The sequence below is a fragment of the Ciona robusta genome, chromosome 1, assembly GCF_009617815.1.
Source record: "Ciona robusta chromosome 1, ASM961781v2".
Taxonomy (NCBI): Eukaryota; Metazoa; Chordata; class Ascidiacea; order Phlebobranchia; family Cionidae; genus Ciona; species Ciona robusta.
In genome coordinates, this window is record NC_143235.1 from 15,262,961 (window position 1) to 15,281,772 (window position 18,812).

The window sequence follows — 18,812 nt, forward strand, 5'->3', positions numbered from 1 at the left end:
GATTAACATTGGGAGGTCCGTGGGTAAACAAATAGAGCCAACATTGGGTAATAAATGAGACGATCGGTGATGACTGCGTGGTTGTTGGGTTATACTTGTGTGTGGGTGGGTGGGTGCACTGGTCGTGAATTTGATTTTTTATTTCAGATCAAAATGAAATCTTTTAAACTGAATAGACGTAGTAAAGCACGTGACTCTGAGAATAATGACATCACAGTGGAACTAAAATCAACGCAGCGTCGCGGATCGAATCAAGCAGATTGTGACGTCAAGTTTAATATTTCGCCGAAGGAACAAAGGTTTGGCATTGAGCATGGGGTGTTGTGCGTGTTTGGCAGCGAGCATGGGGTGTTGTGCGTGTTTGGCAGCGAGCATGGGGTGTTGTGCGTGTTTGACAGCGAGCATGGGGTGTTGTTCGTGTTTGACAGCGAGCATGGGGTGTTGTTCGTGTTTGGCAGCGAGCATGGGGTGTTGTGCGTGGTTGACAGCGAGCATGGGGTGTTGTGCGTGGTTGACAGCGAGCATGGGGTGTTGTGCGTGTTTGGCAGCGAGCATGGGGTGTTGTGCGTGTTTGACAGCGAGCATGGAGTGTTGTGCGTGTTTGACAGCGAGCATAGGGTGTTGTTCGTGTTTGACAGCGAACATGGGGTGTTGTGCGTGTTTGACAGAGAGCATGGGGTGTTGTGCGTGGTTGACAGCGAGCATGGAGTGTTGTGCGTGTTTGACAGCGAGCATAGGGTGTTGTTCGTGTTTGACAGCGAACATGGGGTGTTGTGCGTGGTTGACAGCGAGCATGGGGTGTTGTGCGTGTTTGGCAGCGAGCATGGGGTGTTGTGCGTGTTTGACAGCGAGCATGAGGTGTTGTGCGTGTTTGGTAGCGAGCATGGGGTGTTGTGCGTGTTTGGCAGCGAGCATGGGGTGTTGTGCGTGGTTGACAGCGAGCATGGGGTGTTGTGCGTGTTTGACAGAGAGCATGGGGTGTTGTGCGTGTTTGGCAGCGAGCATGGGGTGTTGTGCGTGTTTGACAGAGAGCATGGGGTGTTGTGCGTGGTTGACAGCGAGCATGGGGTGTTGTGCGTGTTTGACAGAGAGCATGGGGTGTTGTGCGTGTTTGGCATCGAGCATGGGGTGTTGTGCGTGTTTGGCAGCGAGCATGGGGTGTTGTGCGTGTTTGACAGAGAGCATGGGGTGTTGTGCGTGCTTGGCAGCGAGCATGGGGTGTTGTGCGTGTTTGGCAGCGAGCATGGGGTGTTGTAACAGTTTATGTTTGTTACGTCACAGAAGGAAGAAATTGAAACAATTGTCTCTGACGTCACCACTACCCAGTCCCCTTAAAATGACGTCACCAGTCAGAGAATCAAGTGTGACGTCATTCGCATCAAGGAATTCGTTGAAATCCATGACGTCATACGACTCGACATCTTCCTTCAACGATTCTTTTGCGTCGTTTAGTTTGAACGGCTCTGTGACGTCACTATCAATGCGCGACTCTTCGCCAGCGCTGTCTCTGTCTATGACGTCAAACGACCTAAAGTCGGCGTTGGCGAAGGCGGAAATGACGAAATCTAAAAACAAACCGGAAGTATCCAAATCCAAAAACAAAAACGCAATTCCCACGAAAAAGAAATCAAACATTTTCAAATTTCCTTTTCGGAAGTCGAAGACGTCACAACCGTCGCAGTCGAAACGTCGCAGCTCGGCAGCGGACATCATGGACGGCGGGAGGAGTCGGGAGGTTCGATCGCAAAGCCTCAACATCAACCAGGATCAATTATTGGAGGAAATTATGAGAGATAACCAAACACTGAGGCTGGAGGTTTGTTTGAATGGATGTAACTTATGACAACGACAGTCGTTATAACACGGGTTTCATACACCTCGTGCCCGCTTACGAGTTACCACTTATGTAACTTTGTGGGTGATTATTTTCTGTATGGCTGATAATTTGGACAACCCATTAGTGACCACTGGGTTAGCGCAACTATACTGTTAAGTGCCCTGCATAAGGACATTACCAACCATAGTGACAGCGGCCAGCATAACGACATATATTACGTCATAGGTGTGTGACGTAATTGATATAATGATGACGTCATCACCACAGGTCCGCGGCAAAGAGGAAGAGGTTCGAATGTTAAACGCTTCCATCGACCAATCCAACCAAACATGGGAAGCCAAAGTGATGAAGTTACAACGGGATGTGGAGCATGGAAAGAAGAGATGCGAGGAACTTATCAAACAAGTCAATCAACATCATATTAATACGTAGGTGAACATGTCATCGTGACGTCATTAAATTACGTCATCGTGGCGTGGCTCGTTTTTAGCGGATGAATATTTTACAGCAAGCAACCTGTGCGGGTACCAGTGGCTTCAGTGACGTCACCAGGATCGCCGAAATTAACCACAGTGACGTCATCAGAAGTGACGTCGGAGATGACACCACCCAGGAAGCGACACGGGGTTAGAGAACCTCCATCTAGAAGGGTTTGTGACGTCATTATTATGTTTGGGTGTGTATGTGACGTCATAACATGCAGGGAATCGTCGCGACTTCGTTTCAAAAGACACCTGAAGTGATGAAACGATTACGTCACGCCCTCATGTCCAGCAAGTGTTTGTCGCAACTTCCGGAGGATGACGTCACCAAGTTGATTGACGTTATGAAATTCAAGAAAATCAACAAAGGTAATATTCGTTTGGACGTACGTCGCTGATGACGTCATGAGTGATCTACGTCATGGCTACGTCACTTATCACGTTATATGATTTCAGGAGAACGTTTGATGCAAGAGGGGACATTAGGTCAAGCTTTCTACGTCATGAACGACGGGGAGTGTCGGATTTACAAGAAGTCTGATGACGTCACACTTACGTCATCAACGGGAATTCCTGTCAACCTATGGACTGTATTTGGTGACGTAGACGTGTTCTACCATTCACCGCGTGTGTGGTCGTGTAAATGCGTGCGGCAAGGATCGGTGAGATCATAATCATCTTTATTACGTCGTATAACTGACCACTTTGACGTCACAGGTGTGGTTTGTTACGCGTGAAGAGTTTCGAGCGGTTGTATCGCGGCAAGACCAACTGTCGCGCAAGAAAGAAACTTTCATTTTCCTAAAATCGATCCCAGCGTTCCAGAAACTTGAACGAAGTCGACTTAAGCGGATTGTCAATTGTTCCAAGGTTTGTGACGTCATTAACTTAATTGTTTTGTTTATTATTTCATAATAATTTTCAGCTCGAGCATTACGGACGAGGTGATTACGTCATACAACAAGGATCCATTGTTTCGTCTGTTTACGTCATAAAGGAGGGAGAAGTTCATGTGTCGAGGTAACAAACCCCATTGTCAACTTTTTGTTATATTGTTTCATTGTGACGTCTCAGATTAATCGACGGAACCGAAACATTACAACACGTGTTACGAAAAGGACAATGGTTTGGTGACGTCATCACGGGAAAACGTCATCCCAACAACGTCATCGCAGCCAGCAATGACGTAAGCAGATGATTTACTTTTGTTTCCTTTAATTCAAGCGGTTGTTGCAGACGGTCCAATGTGTGCTCATACCCATTATGGAGGTGGCTGACGTCGCAGATCTGATGAGGTCATCAAATGGTGACGTCACGGATGTCGATTCGACATTAACGAAACGATTTCTGGACCTTGACGGTGGGGGAAGTGACGTCACGAAGAGCGGTTCGAGCGGGTACGGCAGCGAAGGAAATTCTCCAGCTTTGATGCGGAAACTCAACAAACGTGGTTATGACGTCACACACAGAAAACATTTCGCTTCGGTTGTTGCGTAAGCTACCGTTTGTATACCCTTGTTTGTTTATATCATCTTCGTAGTTCCACACATCAATAAAGATGTTTTAATCAACTACAACTCACTGTGAGTTTATTGTACGGTGGTTAAGTAGTTTTTACCCATATCAGGTTTTAACAGCTGTCGTTCTACTGCTAATTCCCTTCTCTTTGTTGTTTTTTGATCTTTGCTTCCGAGTTTGAAGAGATAAATAAAAAGAATCCTAGACGTTACAGTATTGCATTCATTATTGTGTACAAGGTTAAGTTATTAATTATTTTTTAATTATTTTTCAGCGAGTTATCGGGCAAAGGGTTGCAAGATTTCCACGTGGTGGCGACCATCGGCAACGGAGCTTTCGGATTGGTTGATCTTGTCACCCTGGCGACCAATCAGAACTCCGCATTCGCTGTTAAGGTAATTCCCGCTTATCGGTGGCAATATTAAAGCACTGGTGACGTCATGTTTTGTGCTAATTACGTCATGTTTTGTAGAAAATGTCAAATCAAGAAATCGTTTCAAACGACCAGCAAAACCACGTGACACAAGAGAAAGAAATACAGTTTGTGACGTCACAAGAGTGTCCATTTATTGCGTCACTATACACATCGTTTAAAGACAAAAGGTAAAAATACTTCTAGAATTTTTCGACAATCTCATTAAATGCCGTCATAAAGAATGTTTGTGAGCAAACAATGACAATTTGTTTGCTCACCAAACATTATTGTTCCTGGAATGGCTGGTACAATGTTCATTATGACGTCGAACAATTAAACTTCACGAATATTGCGACTTTTATTGTTACGCAACAATCGAACCAATCACCAGTGAAGAATCCATGCGTTTGTCACGTAACAATAGTGAACAATGCTGTCATTTACGTCACAGATGCGTTTATGATGCATACGCCCGAATCCTCTTCTCTATAGTGACGTTTTAAAATTATTTATGACGTAATAAACAGCCCATTGTTACGACTATTGTGTTTGAACAGGTACGTTTATTTCGTCATGGAATATTGCGCCGGCGGGGAATTATTTAAATTGATGACGTCAGCAAAATCATTCGACCGGAAAGCAGCGAGATTCTACGCAGGTTGCGTCATAGAAGCTTTATCGTATTTACATTCAGGAAACATCGTGTATCGCGATTTGAAGGTAATGCATTATCTTGACGTAACAATATACGTTCATACGTCATAATAATCTGTTATACACTTTGGACGCAATATAAAAACGTCTTTATTACTTCGTGCTACTTTTTAATATATACCCTCTACCTCCACCATGCGGTTACAAATTACAGCCGGAGAACCTGGTTCTTGATGGAAGAGGTTATTGTAAACTTACCGACTTTGGATTCGCAAAGAAATTATCGAAAAGATCTGGATTGAAAACTTTCACTTTCTGTGGGACTCCCGAATGCATGGCCCCTGAAGCTATACTGTATAAAGGTGGGGGCGATGAGGTTGTGTAATGAATAAATGTAACTTCCTTGCATGGTGGGCCAATGACAGTCGTTATAACATGAACGTTCTGTTTTAAAACTTCGTGCCCGCTTACAAGTTACCACGTATGTAACTTTTTATCCTCGCATGGCGAGCGATAAAAGAACGATTTTGCAACATTTATCCATGGCACACATTTGCAGTAAAGCAGCATTTCGTGCACGGTAGTAAAAATATTACAGAGGATAATTCTAAAAGCAGATATCACTTGGAACTAAAATAGGAGGCAGTAAAATACAACCATGCAGTTTAAAAAGTTGTATAGTCATCCTGCATGGCGGGGCACTGACAGTCTTATAACACGGGTGTTGTTGCAAACTTCTCATGCCTGCTTACAAATTACCGCGTTTGTAACGTTGTGGGTGGTGGTGTTTTTGTATGACTGACAATTTAAACAACCCATTGATAAGTGACTACTTGGTTGAAGCAATTGTCAAAAGTTCTTTTGCCCAAGACCACATATGCTTAATTCGTATAGGTACATTTGTGCAGTGTATGTAGATTTTACGTTGAATACTCAACAGTCACCATGCTTATGAATTTCACAAGTTCATGTTAAAATAGAAATCTCACGAAAATTATTCGTCCCCAGGCCATTCGTTTCCGGTTGATCTTTGGTCGCTAGGTGTCTTCATTTACGAGATCGTTGTAGGGAAAGCCCCCTTCCGAAACCGCAACAAGGACGAGCTTGGTCAATCCATCCTGCGCGGTGTCGAGCCGAAGTTAATTGTGAGTGGATAATGGGTATTGTGTAACATCATATAGTACTGTGAGGTAAGATGGGACACCTTTAGCTCATAATATCCAAATATCCTGATTGTGTTTTAAACAAATAACAACGGTCTATGGAAGTCGTGAGGATACGTCATCATAATTCTTTGAATGTTCTTTGTTTACTACCAAATATGACGAAGAAATAGAATGAAAAGGTGTCCCATCTTCCCCACACCTTTTTATCCATAGCGTGTTTTAACGACTGTCGATTTTCTTTGACTCTCGAATGATATGGTAAGTAGATCAAGTTTCATTTATTTACTTGTTATAAGCCCTCTTACCAGCGCTAAATAAACCGTATCTATTGTTAAAGGGATATATTAGGTGGCCTTCAAGTAACTTTGATACTCATTATGACTTGCCCGTGCAAGTTATATGGACAGCAAGCCAACCAACATATTACTTAACATAACTTAATCTATGTCTTTGAATACCATAGCGAAGATCAAACCAATTGAAACAACGAGTATAAACATTGAAACATTGCAGGCGGCGAAAGAAGCCAAACGTATTGATGACGTCACAGTGGCTATTGTTCGTGAATTATGTCAAATGCGACCTGAAGATCGACTTGGTGCTGGAAGAATGGGCATTCATGACGTCACAAAGCATTGTTGGTTCGATGGCTTCGATTGGGAATTATTACGTCAGAGGTAATTATATTTTAATGTTCGGATTTTCAGCCATACATAAAAACAATCACCCACAAAGTTACATACGTGGTAACTCGTAAGCGGGCACGAGGTGTACGAAACAGAACACCCGTGTTATAATGACTGTCGTTGCCTCACCATATGAGGATAAATAAGTTACATACGTTGTAACTTGTAAGCTGGCACGAGGTGTATGAAACAGAACATACGTGTAATAACTGTTGTTGCCCCACCATGTGAGGATAAATAAGTTACATTCATTCGTTTAATATTGATGACTTAACTATGACGTCACAGGAAAATGGAGTCGCCTTGGAAACCTCAACTCAACAGCGCCACCGACGTCCGATATTTTGATGTTTATAATAAAACTCCCGCGAGTGTATCGGGGGAATTCCCTGGGTGGGATGAAACTTTTTAAAGTTCAAAATATTTGATTTGTAAACTTTATGTTCTAGTTATACGTGGGTAGTTGTGTTGTTACTGTGCTATCTTCATTTATTCTTCACAAAATAAAGACGGAATTTTAACTCACAGCCGCTGAGTAGTTTGGATAATTTCAGCTATTGTTTTACAACAAAATATCATATTAACAAAATATTAGTATCTTGATGAAAGTCACAAACGCCCACAATAGTGGAAGCATCTGGTCCCGAACCCATGCACTCTGTGATATGGTAGCGAGAGTTTTAACCGCTAAGCCATGTGTCCAATAAAAAGGACTAGAGTTAAAATGTTTGTAAAAGATATTATGGCGCAAAATCCGAACCCCGAGGTTAAGATTGTCCATTGTAAGAATTTGAAAAGTATATCCTGGGCAACACATGAATAACTCGATGACGTTGAGAGTAAATGTAAAAGTGGTTGCTCTGTGGTTTGCGCCTCGATGTAATACCTCACTCGTTTAGAATAGAAATGATTTCAAAAGTAAATTCACGCTGGAAATAGAGTATCAAAATCGCGAATCATCGTGAACTTCGTTTGTTACGTCGCAATGCTGATCTGAAGCTGATTGGTCAGATTGCTCACGTGACCGACGCCTCGCACCAGCTGATTACGCCCGCCTTGATTGCTCCGCGCATAAAACGCCTCTTCTACAAAGCTACCACGTTTCAGTTTAGATGAAGGTTCCAGACCAGGTTACAAGTTAAAAGGTTTTAACAAGTTTTCTTGCAAGACTTGAGTTAAGTATTGTTCCATTACATTTAATTATAATAAGTCATATTATTTACGAAACCTACATTATATCTTAACATATATTATAGCTATGTTTTACCAACGCTAGTAAAATAAACTATGAAGATTTTTACACCGGATTCTTAGGTTCGAAAGAGGATTTTTACCCCAAGCCTGGCTTTCGCTGTAAATATCAAAGACATTTTTATGACTACCTGATAATAATAACCTGATAATAAAAGTTGGAAGACTGATAATAATAACGAGGCTCACTGAAATTTGTCTCGGTGTCTCTCCCTATCAAATGGTGTACAAGACACTTAACGGCAATTTCTTAAACCCAGTGGTCATTAAAGGGTTGTCTGAATTGTCAGCCATACAGAAATGTTATCACTTACAAAGTTTCATAAATGGTAACTCGTAAACGAGCACGAGGTGTATGAAACAGAACATCTGTATTATAACGACTGTCGTTTACCCGCCAGCGAGAATAAATAAGTTACATACGTCCATTCATTTATTTTTATTACAACGATGTATTTTTATTTTAAATCGGTTGAATCAAAAGTTGTTGTTTTTCCTCAATTTCAATAGAACGAAGATTCAATCGGAGTTCACTTTGTTTTAAAGTTTTTAAATCTTTGTTTATTTTTTCGGCTCTTTTTATTTCCAATTCATCTAGTCGTTGCAACGCAACAATCTCATTTTTCAATTTCTTTAACTCTTTTTTCATTCGAGAAAATTTGGACGAAATATTTTGTTTTTTTCTTTCTACAGAAGTCACGTGATCGGCTTGTCGAATATATTCGAGCGTCTCCAATGTATTTTCGCTGCTGAATTGTGACGTTTGATTCATCAGTTGTGACGTATTATGCTGACATCGTGACGTCACTATGGGGTTACAATTTTGCGGTGCTTTATAAACAACTCGCTGTAGCGAAACACAGGGAAGGAGCTCGGTTTTGTAATATTGTGACGTCAACAATAACCTTGAACGGGTTATCTTGCGCCCCCTGGTGTGAAGATGACGTCGTTGGGTTCCGGATGTTTCGGGACGGGAAGTGACGTCAGCAGAACATTGTTCTTTCTTTTGTTGCGTCATATCCTTACTATAAACGAAACAAAACTTTGACCCATTTAATATTACAACTTTTGTTTAACTTTTCGGTTAAAAAAGTATTCCCAAAATACAATAGCATAGGAAACAGGCAACAAAATGGCAATTCTTAAAACGTTTATGGATTAAATATAAGATAAGGTACCATTTGAAAATATTACATTTTTTGTAAAAAATGTGACTTAATATAACTGCAGAGAAACTGTTAAGCTTTTTTAGGTATTTAGTATAAGTTAAAAGTACGACGGTAAAATGGTTAGAGCACAAGTCTGTAGTTCGGAGGAGACTGGGTTCGATGCTTAACCCTGCTACAAAGGTACAACATGTAACGACAAAAAAACAACCACCCATAAAGTTACATACGTGACAACTTGTAAACGGGCACAAGGTGTAAGAAACAGAACATCCGTGTTATAATGACTGTCCTTTCCCCCATGTGGGGATAAATAAATTACATACATGGTAACTTGTAAGCAGGCACGAGGTGTAAGAAACAGAACATCTGTGTTATAACGACTGTCCTTTCCCCCATGTGGGGATAAATAACTTACATACATTCAACCCATGGCCTTGTTATTCATACGATTACCACTAACGCACTTGTAGTTTGGGTTTGTTTCAATGTTTGACTTCATTCTTGTTCTTGGTTGTGAATTCTTCGTGAATAATTTCCATCTCTGTTGTTTATCCTCGTGGTGCAAATATCTATCAATTATATTGGCGTATTTTCCAACCGCCGGTGGGCGCTGACGAGCAGTCTTATTCGGCAACATTGAATCTGTATAAACCAAAACATATAGTTTGCTGTTTGCCTAAAATATGATGTTTTTAACTTCTTACGTGTTATAATGACGAAACAGTAAGAATTAAATGGTAACAATTACTTTAAAAAAATTCTATAAGATTCGCATGTTAGGGAAATCACCGAAGGAAAAACATATTTCTTTCCAAAATATCACATGATCCATTGTTGCTTTAAATTACGTCACAAAGGTAAAAATCATTCATCCGTATGCGCGTTTTCACGGTTTATGATTACTTTGTTGGTGCTTGGTTATATGGTTTTAGTTGCAGTAAGATACGATTACCTTGTTGGTTTTAGTTGCAGTAAGATACGATTACTTTGTATGTTTTAGTTGCAGTAAGATACGATTACTTTGTATGTTTTAGTTGCAGTAAGATACAATTACTTTGTATGTTTTAGTTGCAGTAAGATACGATTACTTTGTATGTTTTAGTTGCAGTAAGATACGATTACCTTGTTGGTTTTAGTTGCAGTAAGATACGATTACTTTGTATGTTTTAGTTGCTGTAAGATACGATTACTTTGTATGTTTTAGTTGCTGTAAGATACGATTACTTTGTATGTTTTAGTTGCAGTAAGATACGATTACTTTGTATGTTTTAGTTGCATTAAGATACGATTACCTTGTTGGTTTTAGTTGCAGTAAGATACAATTACTTTGTATGTTTTAGTTGCAGTAAGATACGATTACTTTGTATGTTTTAGTTGCAGTAAGATACGATTACTTTGTATGTTTTAGTTGCAGTAAGATACGATTACTTTGTATGTTTTAGTTGCAGTAAGATACGATTACTTTGTATGTTTTAGTTGCTGTAAGATACGATTACTTTGTATGTTTTAGTTGCTGTAAGATACGATTACTTTGTATGTTTTAGTTGCAGTAAGATACGATTACTTTGTATGTTTTAGTTGCAGTAAGATACGATTACTTTGTATGTTTTAGTTGTAGTAAAATACGATTACTTTGTATGTTTTAGTTGCAGTAAGATACGATTACTTTGTATGTTTTAGTTGCAGTAAGATACGATTAATTCGTTGGTTTTAGTTGCAGTAAGATACGATTAATTCGTTGGTTTTAGTTGCTGTAAGATACGATTACTTTGTATGTTTTAGTTGCAGTAAGATACGATTACTTTGTATGTTTTAGTTGCAGTAAGATACGATTACTTTGTATGTTTTAGTTGCAGTAAGATACGATTACTTTGTATGTTTTAGTTGCAGTAAGATACGATTACTTTGTATGTTTTAGTTGCAGTAAGATACGATTACTTTGTATGTTTTAGTTGCAGTAAGATACGATTACTTTGTATGTTTTAGTTGCAGTATGATACGATTACTTTGTATGTTTTAGTTGCAGTAAGATACGATTACTTTGTATGTTTTAGTTGCAGTAAGATACGATTACTTTGTATGTTTTAGTTGCAGTAAGATACGATTACTTTGTATGTTTTAGTTGCAGTAAGATACGATTACTTTGTATGTTTTAGTTGCAGTAAGATACGATTACTTTGTATGTTTTAGTTGCAGTAAGATACGATTACTTTGTATGTTTTAGTTGCAGTAAGATACGATTACTTTGTATGTTTTAGTTGCAGTAAGATACGATTACTTTGTATGTTTTAGTTGCAGTAAGATACGATTACTTTGTATGTTTTAGTTGCAGTATGATACGATTACTTTGTATGTTTTAGTTGCAGTAAGATACGATTACTTTGTATGTTTTAGTTGCAGTAAGATACGATTACTTTGTATGTTTTAGTTGCAGTAAGATACGATTACTTTGTATGTTTTAGTTGCAGTAAGATACGATTACTTTGTATGTTTTAGTTGCAGTAAGATACGATTACTTTGTATGTTTTAGTTGCAGTAAGATACGATTACTTTGTATGTTTTAGTTGCAGTAAGATACGATTACTTTGTATGTTTTAGTTGCAGTAAGATACGATTACTTTGTATGTTTTAGTTGCAGTAAAATACGATTACTTTGTATGTTTTAGTTGCTGTAAGATACGATTACTTTGTATGTTTTAGTTGCAGTAAGATACGATTACTTTGTATGTTTTAGTTGCTGTAAGATACGATTACTTTGTATGTTTTAGTTGCAGTAAGATACGATTACTTTGTATGTTTTAGTTGCTGTAAGATACGATTACTTTGTATGTTTTAGTTGCAGTAAGATACGATTACTTTGTATGTTTTAGTTGCAGTAAGATACGATTACTTTGTATCTTTCAAAATAATTTCTTATGCCTTTCTCCTTGATGATGTCATTAGTGTTTGGCGCTCCTGCCGAACCTTCAAGCCTTCACACTTCCTACTTCATATGTTTTGTTTGCTATAAGATACGATTACACATATGACATATATGTCAGCAGTAGGTATTTCTCAGCCTATTATCTCAAATTTAGTCTCTTTCAAAAAAATGAGTAATTTCCATTAGTTTTCAGCAATAAAGTTTATAAATGGCGCCCCCCTGGTTTAGGGTACCTGTCCTATTGCGTAACAACCCATTATCACGATTAATCCAAAAGCGAAATAAAAATAACCGTTCGGTTTACGTTTGCGTCCTACTTTAGCCTTATATTTACCATGTTTTTATTGCAAGGTAGACTGTTTGTTACATAACAGTAGGAACTCACACGTGGATTCATTGCGTCATAATAGCAATTGTTTGACCTGGCAATTGATTGCGAAATAATAGCAATTCACACGTTGATTGTTTGCGTCATAATAGGCATTTACACGTTTATCATTTAGCTTGTAGGAGGTTTAAAAACAGGCTGAATGTTTGCGTTTTTTTAAGTAAACCTTTACGTGTAAACTTTTTGTAGTTTATCCTTTACGTGCCTCGTAGTTTAGCCTTCACGGGCGTCGTATTTCAGCCTTCACGTACGTCGTAGTTTAGCTTTCACGTGCATCGTAGTTTAGCCTTCACGTGTGTCGTATTTCAGCCTTCACGGGCGTCGTATTTCAGCCTTCACGTGTGTCGTAGTTTAGCCTTCACGTACGTCGTAGTTTAGCCTTCACGTGTGTCGTATTTCAGCCTTCACGTACGTCGTAGTTTAGCTTTCGCGTGCGTCGTAGTTTAGCCTTCACGTGCTTCGTAGTTTAGCCTTCACGTGCGTCGTAGTTTAACCTTCACATGCCTCGTAGTTTAGCCTTCATGTGCGTCGTAGTTTAGCCTTCATGTGCGTCGTAGTTTAACCTTCACATGCCTCGTAGTTTAGCCTTCATGTGCGTCGTAGTTTAGCCTTCACGTGCATCCTAGTTAAGCATACACTGACATTTTTTATCGCCCCCCTAAGATTGGTTTACAACGTGAAAAAAATCGACGCCTATGACTGTCGTTACCCCGCCATGCTAGGATAAATAAGTTAAATTCATTAATAAGGACCCAACTACCACTAAACTCTTGGCACTTTCAAGGTTTACTTTGGTATGATGCAAATGATAATACAAATCAGAAAAATGCTTTTAAGTAGACATCAAATTTAAAATACATTAGCAACATTATATTCTGTACCCGTCGTTACAAAAATATGTATTAAAGGAAAATTTGATATCATCAATTGTATAATGACGTCATTCTATAAATAAACTCATGCACATGAAGAACGTCTTGCCCTAACAAGCTGTCATGCTTTGCTTGCAAATATCAATTAAAGGCAACCTGGGCAAAGTTTTTGGAAAAACTCAATATAAATAATGTTGAATGTAACTTACTTTATCCTCGCGTGGCCGGAAAACGACAGTCGTTATCACACGGGTTTAACGGTATGGAGAATGAATAAAACGGAGTAAATGAGATTCGAGAGTGAAGTAAACCGAATACGTTGAGTGCTGCCTAAGTTACGTGTTGTTGGGAATACGAGAAACAGACACAGCGTTTAGCTACAGTAAATTAATGGGACCAGCTTCAAGACGCCTTCGATAGTTAATTCCAACTAAGAATCCATCCGTCACGCGTAAAACATGACAAATGTAATGACTTGTTTCTCTTAGATTGAAAGTTAGTTAGACATTACATGCTGTTGATATGTCTGGATCTGATAATGTTGTTCCTTGTGGATCATCTGTTAAAGAATTGGTTGAAGATAAAACATCAAAAGTGATGAAGAGTGAAGAATATCCATGGATGATGTTGGAACAATTAAACAAGTAACATAAACTTACATTGTATTATGTGTAGTGTGGTCAACACTTGAAGCAATAAACATCTAGCAATATAAGTTTGTATATCAATATATGTTTGTGCGGCATGTCAGCTATTTGTACTTATTATTACAATAGAAAAAACTTTGGAAGTTATAACTTGGATGTTTTTAAAACCTTGTGCCTGCTTATGTTTAATATTTGGTAAATAAATTTGTGTGTGATTATCTTGTTGTATCACTGTCCATTTAGGCAACCCATTAGTGACCCCTGGGTTGGAGCAATTGTAGTTAAGTATCTTGCCCAAAGGCACATACCCACAATGGTGAAAGCATCAACCCGCATAGTTTATTATTTCACAATGTAATACTTCATTATCATTGTTATTGTTTGAAGACAAAGGATGGATAATCTGTATTGTGACTTCACAATTTGTATTGAGGATGAAGAATACCCGGTCCATCAAGGAATTCTTGCAGCAAGAAGTGAATATTTCAATGCAATGTTCACTTCAAAGGTAACTTGAGATTTATTTGAAAGTTTCAAACTTAACCTCAACCTTTCACAGTTGAAGGAAGGTTTTGAAAAACGAGTTGAAATTAAAGAAACATCGAAACAATGTATTGAACGGATCCTGGGTTTCTTGTACAGCGGGAAAATTGAATTATCAGTGGAAAATATTGAAGAAACAATTCGTTGTGCTGCCCTGATGCAAATACCAGGTGATATATAGTTTGTTAACATGTTTGAAGGTTGTATATGGGAGGTTGAATGAATGTATTTGGGTGGATATGCTCAAACTTTATTGGTTCTTGCCTCCCTTAAGAAACACCTAATAACCGTGACCCTCTGCTCCATCATTAAAATAACCTAGATTTGTTTACCGTGTTTAATTCCAATCATCACTTTGCTGCAATCATCCTGCAAAACAAACCAGGTCATGGTTGGAGGGTGAGTGTCTAAGAGGTGGTTACGCACAAAAAATATTGGGGAACATTTTTAGAACAAATTCTTTTCATTAAATATTTTGATAGATTTGTTGCAAGTTGCTTCTGAATATGTGGACAGTATATTCAACGCTGGGAACTGCATTCGCTTTCGTGGGTTGGGAAAGTTGCTTTACATGGATGACTTGGTAAAGAAGGCTGATAAATATTTGCTGGTTCACTTCAGAGATGTTTGTCGGGATAAAAGTTGGAATGAGTTAAGTGCGAAAGATGTAGAGATGTTTATTTCATCTAAAGATGTTGTGGTGGAGTCAGAGGAAGTTGTTTATGAGTGTATGGTTGGTTGGGTGAAGCATCATCTACAATCAAGGAAACAATATTTCCCAACTTTGTTTAGGCATATAAGATTGACAAATATGGGTAAAAATTTCATGAAAGGTGTTATCAGCAAAGAGGTGAAAGTTATAAAATATTTTTTTCCTGCCATTCACTAAATAATTAAATTTCAGGAACTTGTTTATGAGTTTCATGATTGTTGTAAAGTTATTTCCAAACATTATTTTGAAAGCATTGAATCAACAACATATAATGCAAGACATGGAGATTTTCCGGGTAGGGATCTACTTTAAATGTATTTATAAATTACTTTGATTATACATATATATAAATTATGAAAGCTCTGATATTCCACAGATGTGAATATGAACTTTGTATCAGATGTTCGATACGGAAAGTTTAATCTTCATGAAAATAAAGTTGAAGTGAAACAGGTAACAATATTTAAGTTGGGAAGTTTGTCAAATAATGATAGAATTTAAACAGAACAAAAACCTCAATAAACCAATCACAGCATCTACTGTTCATGGAAATAAAGTTTATGTTTGTTCAAATAATCAAGTCAAGTCATATGATGGGAAAACATGGGAGGACATTACAACATTACCAGATGACATGCAATGTCTACATATGGTGGTTTGTGGAGCTAAGTATTCTATTTGCTTAGGTAATTTGAATGGATGTTGAATTATATTCACTTGATACTAATGTAAACATTTTATTGTAACACTTCTTAATGTTAATCAGCCCAACTACACAAACCACATCTGTTTGTGTTCGGGAAAAAATCTGAAACTGTAATCAAAAAAAATGTGACAACCAGTTCGTTTGTTGTGTGTAATTCAAGACAATGGCACGTGACAACCAATCAGATTGTTCGGTTTGATTTCCTATCACAACCATGGGATAAATGGGAAGTGAGGCAAAATGATATTGATCGTTTTCGTGAGGGTGCCATTGTTATCAGTGATGGTCGTAAGTTGTTTCATGAATACAAATTCAACAAATTTCATAACAAAACGTTTTGTAGGCCGGATATTTATACTTGGAGGGAAACAATATGGTAGCATGTTTGCTTCAGGTTGGTATTTGCATTGTGTTTAAAAAGGATTTGAAGTCAAATTGTATAATTGGCGTACTCAAATCAAGAAGCACCTGTGGCGTCATGTAGTGAAATATAATCAACGTTAACTCAAATTCATTACGGTTTTGGACAAAATATTAGTATCCTGAGTTTTTGAACAATAAGGACTATCTGTACATCAATTATACAAATTGTTTTAGGTTTTTTTGCGTCGATGGAACTAACTATATTAAAGTTTACATGTAGCTTGTAGTCTTGTGGATATTTATGAAGATGACATAAAATCTTTGACACGAGGGAAAGACATGAAAGTTGCGAGAAGAAACTTTGCAGCTGTGAAACTCCATGCTAGAATATATTGTTTCGGTAATATTTGTTACAAGACAATATACTATTGTTACAAACAATTAAACCCAGGTGGTATTGGTTTAAACGACACTCAATTATCAAGCGGTGAATTTATGAACATTGTTGATGGAGTTTGGACGATGTTAACGAACAACATTCCCCTTCAACTTGGTGAAGCTTCCGCTTGTTGTGTTGGTGACCACATTGTTATGTATGGAAGGTGAGGTATTATGTTGCTTGACAGTGAGCATGAGGTGTATGCATACACCTTATGTGTCTGGTGTATAAGAAGACACCCATGTTATAACTCAACAGTAAGCATGAGGTGTATGAATACAACATGTGTGTCTGGTGTATAAGAACTTAAGAAGACACCCATGTTATAACTCAACAGTAAGCATGAGGTGTATGAATACAACATGTGTGTCTGGTGTATAAGAACACACCCATGTTATAACTTGATAGTGAGCATGTGGTGTATGAATACACCATGTGCGTCTGGTGTATAAGAGGAAACCCATGTTATACCTTAACAGTGGGCATGAGGTGACTCAAATTTATTATTATATCTTGTACATTCAGTTTATTCAGTAGAAAGATCTGTTCAATGAATTCTTACACTGAAGAATGGAAGATTTGGTCGGAGAATGAAGAAAATAAACTTCTTCACGACAAAATGACTTTGTTCCCAAGTTGTCCATGAACTGAATATTTGGTCAATCTTTTTGTTTTAATTGGTTTAGTTATGTAGAAATATAGTCTTCGTATCGAATCACATTGTATATGAATAAGTGTATGTGTAGTTTTAATAATAACAAAAACTTTATTGTTTACTAATAAAATTCTTTTTGTTAGAATAGGGAACTTTTCTGTAATTGGGTCACTTCTAAAATGTTAATTGGTATAACTACACATTGAAAGTATAGAAATGAAACATTTACATTTTACATATTTTATTAAAATATTATTCAATTACAATGTCCATTATTTTAATTTTTAAATTTATTTCATAAACTTCATTTGTTGTTTTGTGAAAAAGGTTGCTCTCTTTTTATTTTTAAATAGGTGCTTAATTTTTTCTCATATTTTCCAAATTTATTAAAACAAATCTTTTTACAAAAGTTCATGCAGTGGAAAGATCTGTTCAATGAATTCTTACACTGAAGAATGGAAGATTTGGTCAGAGAATGAAGAAAATCAACTTCTACAAGGCAAAGGGATTTTGTTCGCAAGTTGTCCATGAACTGAATATTTCTTCAATAATTGTATCTACTATTAATCAGTTATGTAAAACAGTTTATTTGGTCTTTCATTTTGCTTAGTTTTGTTAATGTCAAATTTGTTCAACCCTTAATTAAAACCAGTCTGTTGTACTGTACCTAATATTTTATTTGGATGTTATTGCGGCATTGCGCATACAAATGGCATGTTTGTCTACTAAGTGTAGCGACCACCCCTTTTTCTTCAAATGAAATGTAAATATGCTTTTAAATGTAATCGTGTTTTAACAACTGTCATTTGTTTTCTAATATTTCTTACTCTTCGCTACTGTAATCGAAGAAACAAATAAAGCTATTATTATCATTACACCAATGCTACTACGCATGCGCAGAAGGTAATTGTGCATTTACGTTACAGAAGGCAATAACTAATAGCAGTAAATATGACTGCAACTCGGACCGTATTCTATGCTAACAATAACTCTTGTTTAAATTAATTGTTCATAGATTTACGGGAGTTTAAAACATTAGGTGCTTGTTGATTAGATGTCGAAAGATATAACAACCGTTTCAACACGAGGAAGGTGTTTTTACGCAAAGAACAAAATATTGGTACCACTGGAAACTAAAGCAAAAACTTCCTTAACGCCATTTCCGAACTTATTGCCCAGTATTTGTTATCTGACTGTAGCAAGGTAGAATTCGGCAGCAAAATAGTAAAGTAATAAAACACTCACCGAGCATTGGTGTTCCATTTCAACTTTATCTTCGGCATAAGTGAAGAATACTCCGGCACGTTACAGATTAGGCTGGTGGAAAGTGTTAGAGGTTGGTAAATGGTAGTTAGGAGTTAGTATTTCGTTTAGCGATTAACAGAT

General features: G+C 37.7%; 3 protein-coding genes and 1 long non-coding RNA gene across 11 annotated transcripts; 3 read left to right on the plus strand and 1 right to left on the minus strand.

The window, feature by feature from the left end:
- The first annotated feature begins 113 nt into the window (after window positions 1-113).
- Window positions 114-7,285, plus strand: LOC149743682 (cGMP-dependent protein kinase 1-like). 3 transcript variants are annotated; one of them, XM_089882120.1, is made up of 17 exons: window positions 114-299; window positions 1,282-1,816; window positions 2,105-2,265; window positions 2,346-2,487; window positions 2,541-2,688; window positions 2,776-2,981; window positions 3,037-3,189; window positions 3,245-3,339; window positions 3,394-3,505; window positions 3,556-3,812; window positions 4,112-4,232; window positions 4,310-4,440; window positions 4,810-4,972; window positions 5,121-5,268; window positions 5,915-6,051; window positions 6,586-6,749; window positions 7,047-7,285. In XM_089882120.1, exons 1-17 carry the CDS (start codon window positions 154-156, stop codon window positions 7,168-7,170), a joined length of 2,943 nt encoding a protein of 980 aa, XP_089738246.1. In that variant the 5' UTR covers window positions 114-153; the 3' UTR covers window positions 7,171-7,285. The 3 variants fall into 3 exon arrangements, with proteins under 3 accessions (XP_089738246.1, XP_089738245.1, XP_089738247.1); XM_089882119.1 differs by lacking the exon at window positions 114-299 and having other exon boundaries at window positions 308-1,816; XM_089882121.1 differs by lacking the exons at window positions 114-299; window positions 3,394-3,505; window positions 4,112-4,232; ... (4 more) ...; window positions 6,586-6,749; window positions 7,047-7,285 and having other exon boundaries at window positions 308-1,816; window positions 3,556-3,768.
- A 1,146-nt stretch (window positions 7,286-8,431) lies between these two features.
- On the minus strand, window positions 8,432-18,810 carry LOC149743683 (uncharacterized). Its single transcript, XM_089882139.1, has 3 exons — window positions 18,672-18,810; window positions 9,643-9,820; window positions 8,432-9,034 (listed from the first exon to the last, which is right to left on the minus strand). The coding sequence occupies exons 1-3, from the start codon at window positions 18,676-18,678 to the stop codon at window positions 8,473-8,475; spliced, it is 747 nt and encodes a 248-aa protein (XP_089738265.1). The 5' UTR covers window positions 18,679-18,810; the 3' UTR covers window positions 8,432-8,472.
- Window positions 9,028-9,747, plus strand: LOC149743684 (uncharacterized). The gene is made up of 2 exons (XR_016385484.1): window positions 9,028-9,430; window positions 9,527-9,747. It is a non-coding gene; the product is annotated as an uncharacterized LOC149743684 (long non-coding RNA).
- Window positions 13,022-18,301, plus strand: LOC149743685 (kelch-like protein 38). 6 transcript variants are annotated; one of them, XM_089882130.1, is made up of 13 exons: window positions 13,813-14,005; window positions 14,396-14,516; window positions 14,568-14,721; window positions 15,034-15,401; window positions 15,456-15,558; window positions 15,640-15,716; window positions 15,769-15,949; window positions 16,030-16,257; window positions 16,313-16,363; window positions 16,613-16,732; window positions 16,784-16,934; window positions 17,306-17,429; window positions 17,837-18,301. In XM_089882130.1, exons 1-12 carry the CDS (start codon window positions 13,884-13,886, stop codon window positions 17,415-17,417), a joined length of 1,788 nt encoding a protein of 595 aa, XP_089738256.1. In that variant the 5' UTR covers window positions 13,813-13,883; the 3' UTR covers window positions 17,418-17,429; window positions 17,837-18,301. The 6 variants fall into 6 exon arrangements, with proteins under 6 accessions (XP_089738253.1, XP_089738256.1, XP_089738258.1 ...); XM_089882132.1 differs by having other exon boundaries at window positions 17,309-17,429; XM_089882128.1 differs by having other exon boundaries at window positions 13,814-14,005; window positions 17,297-17,429.
- Window positions 18,811-18,812: the final 2 nt, after the last annotated feature.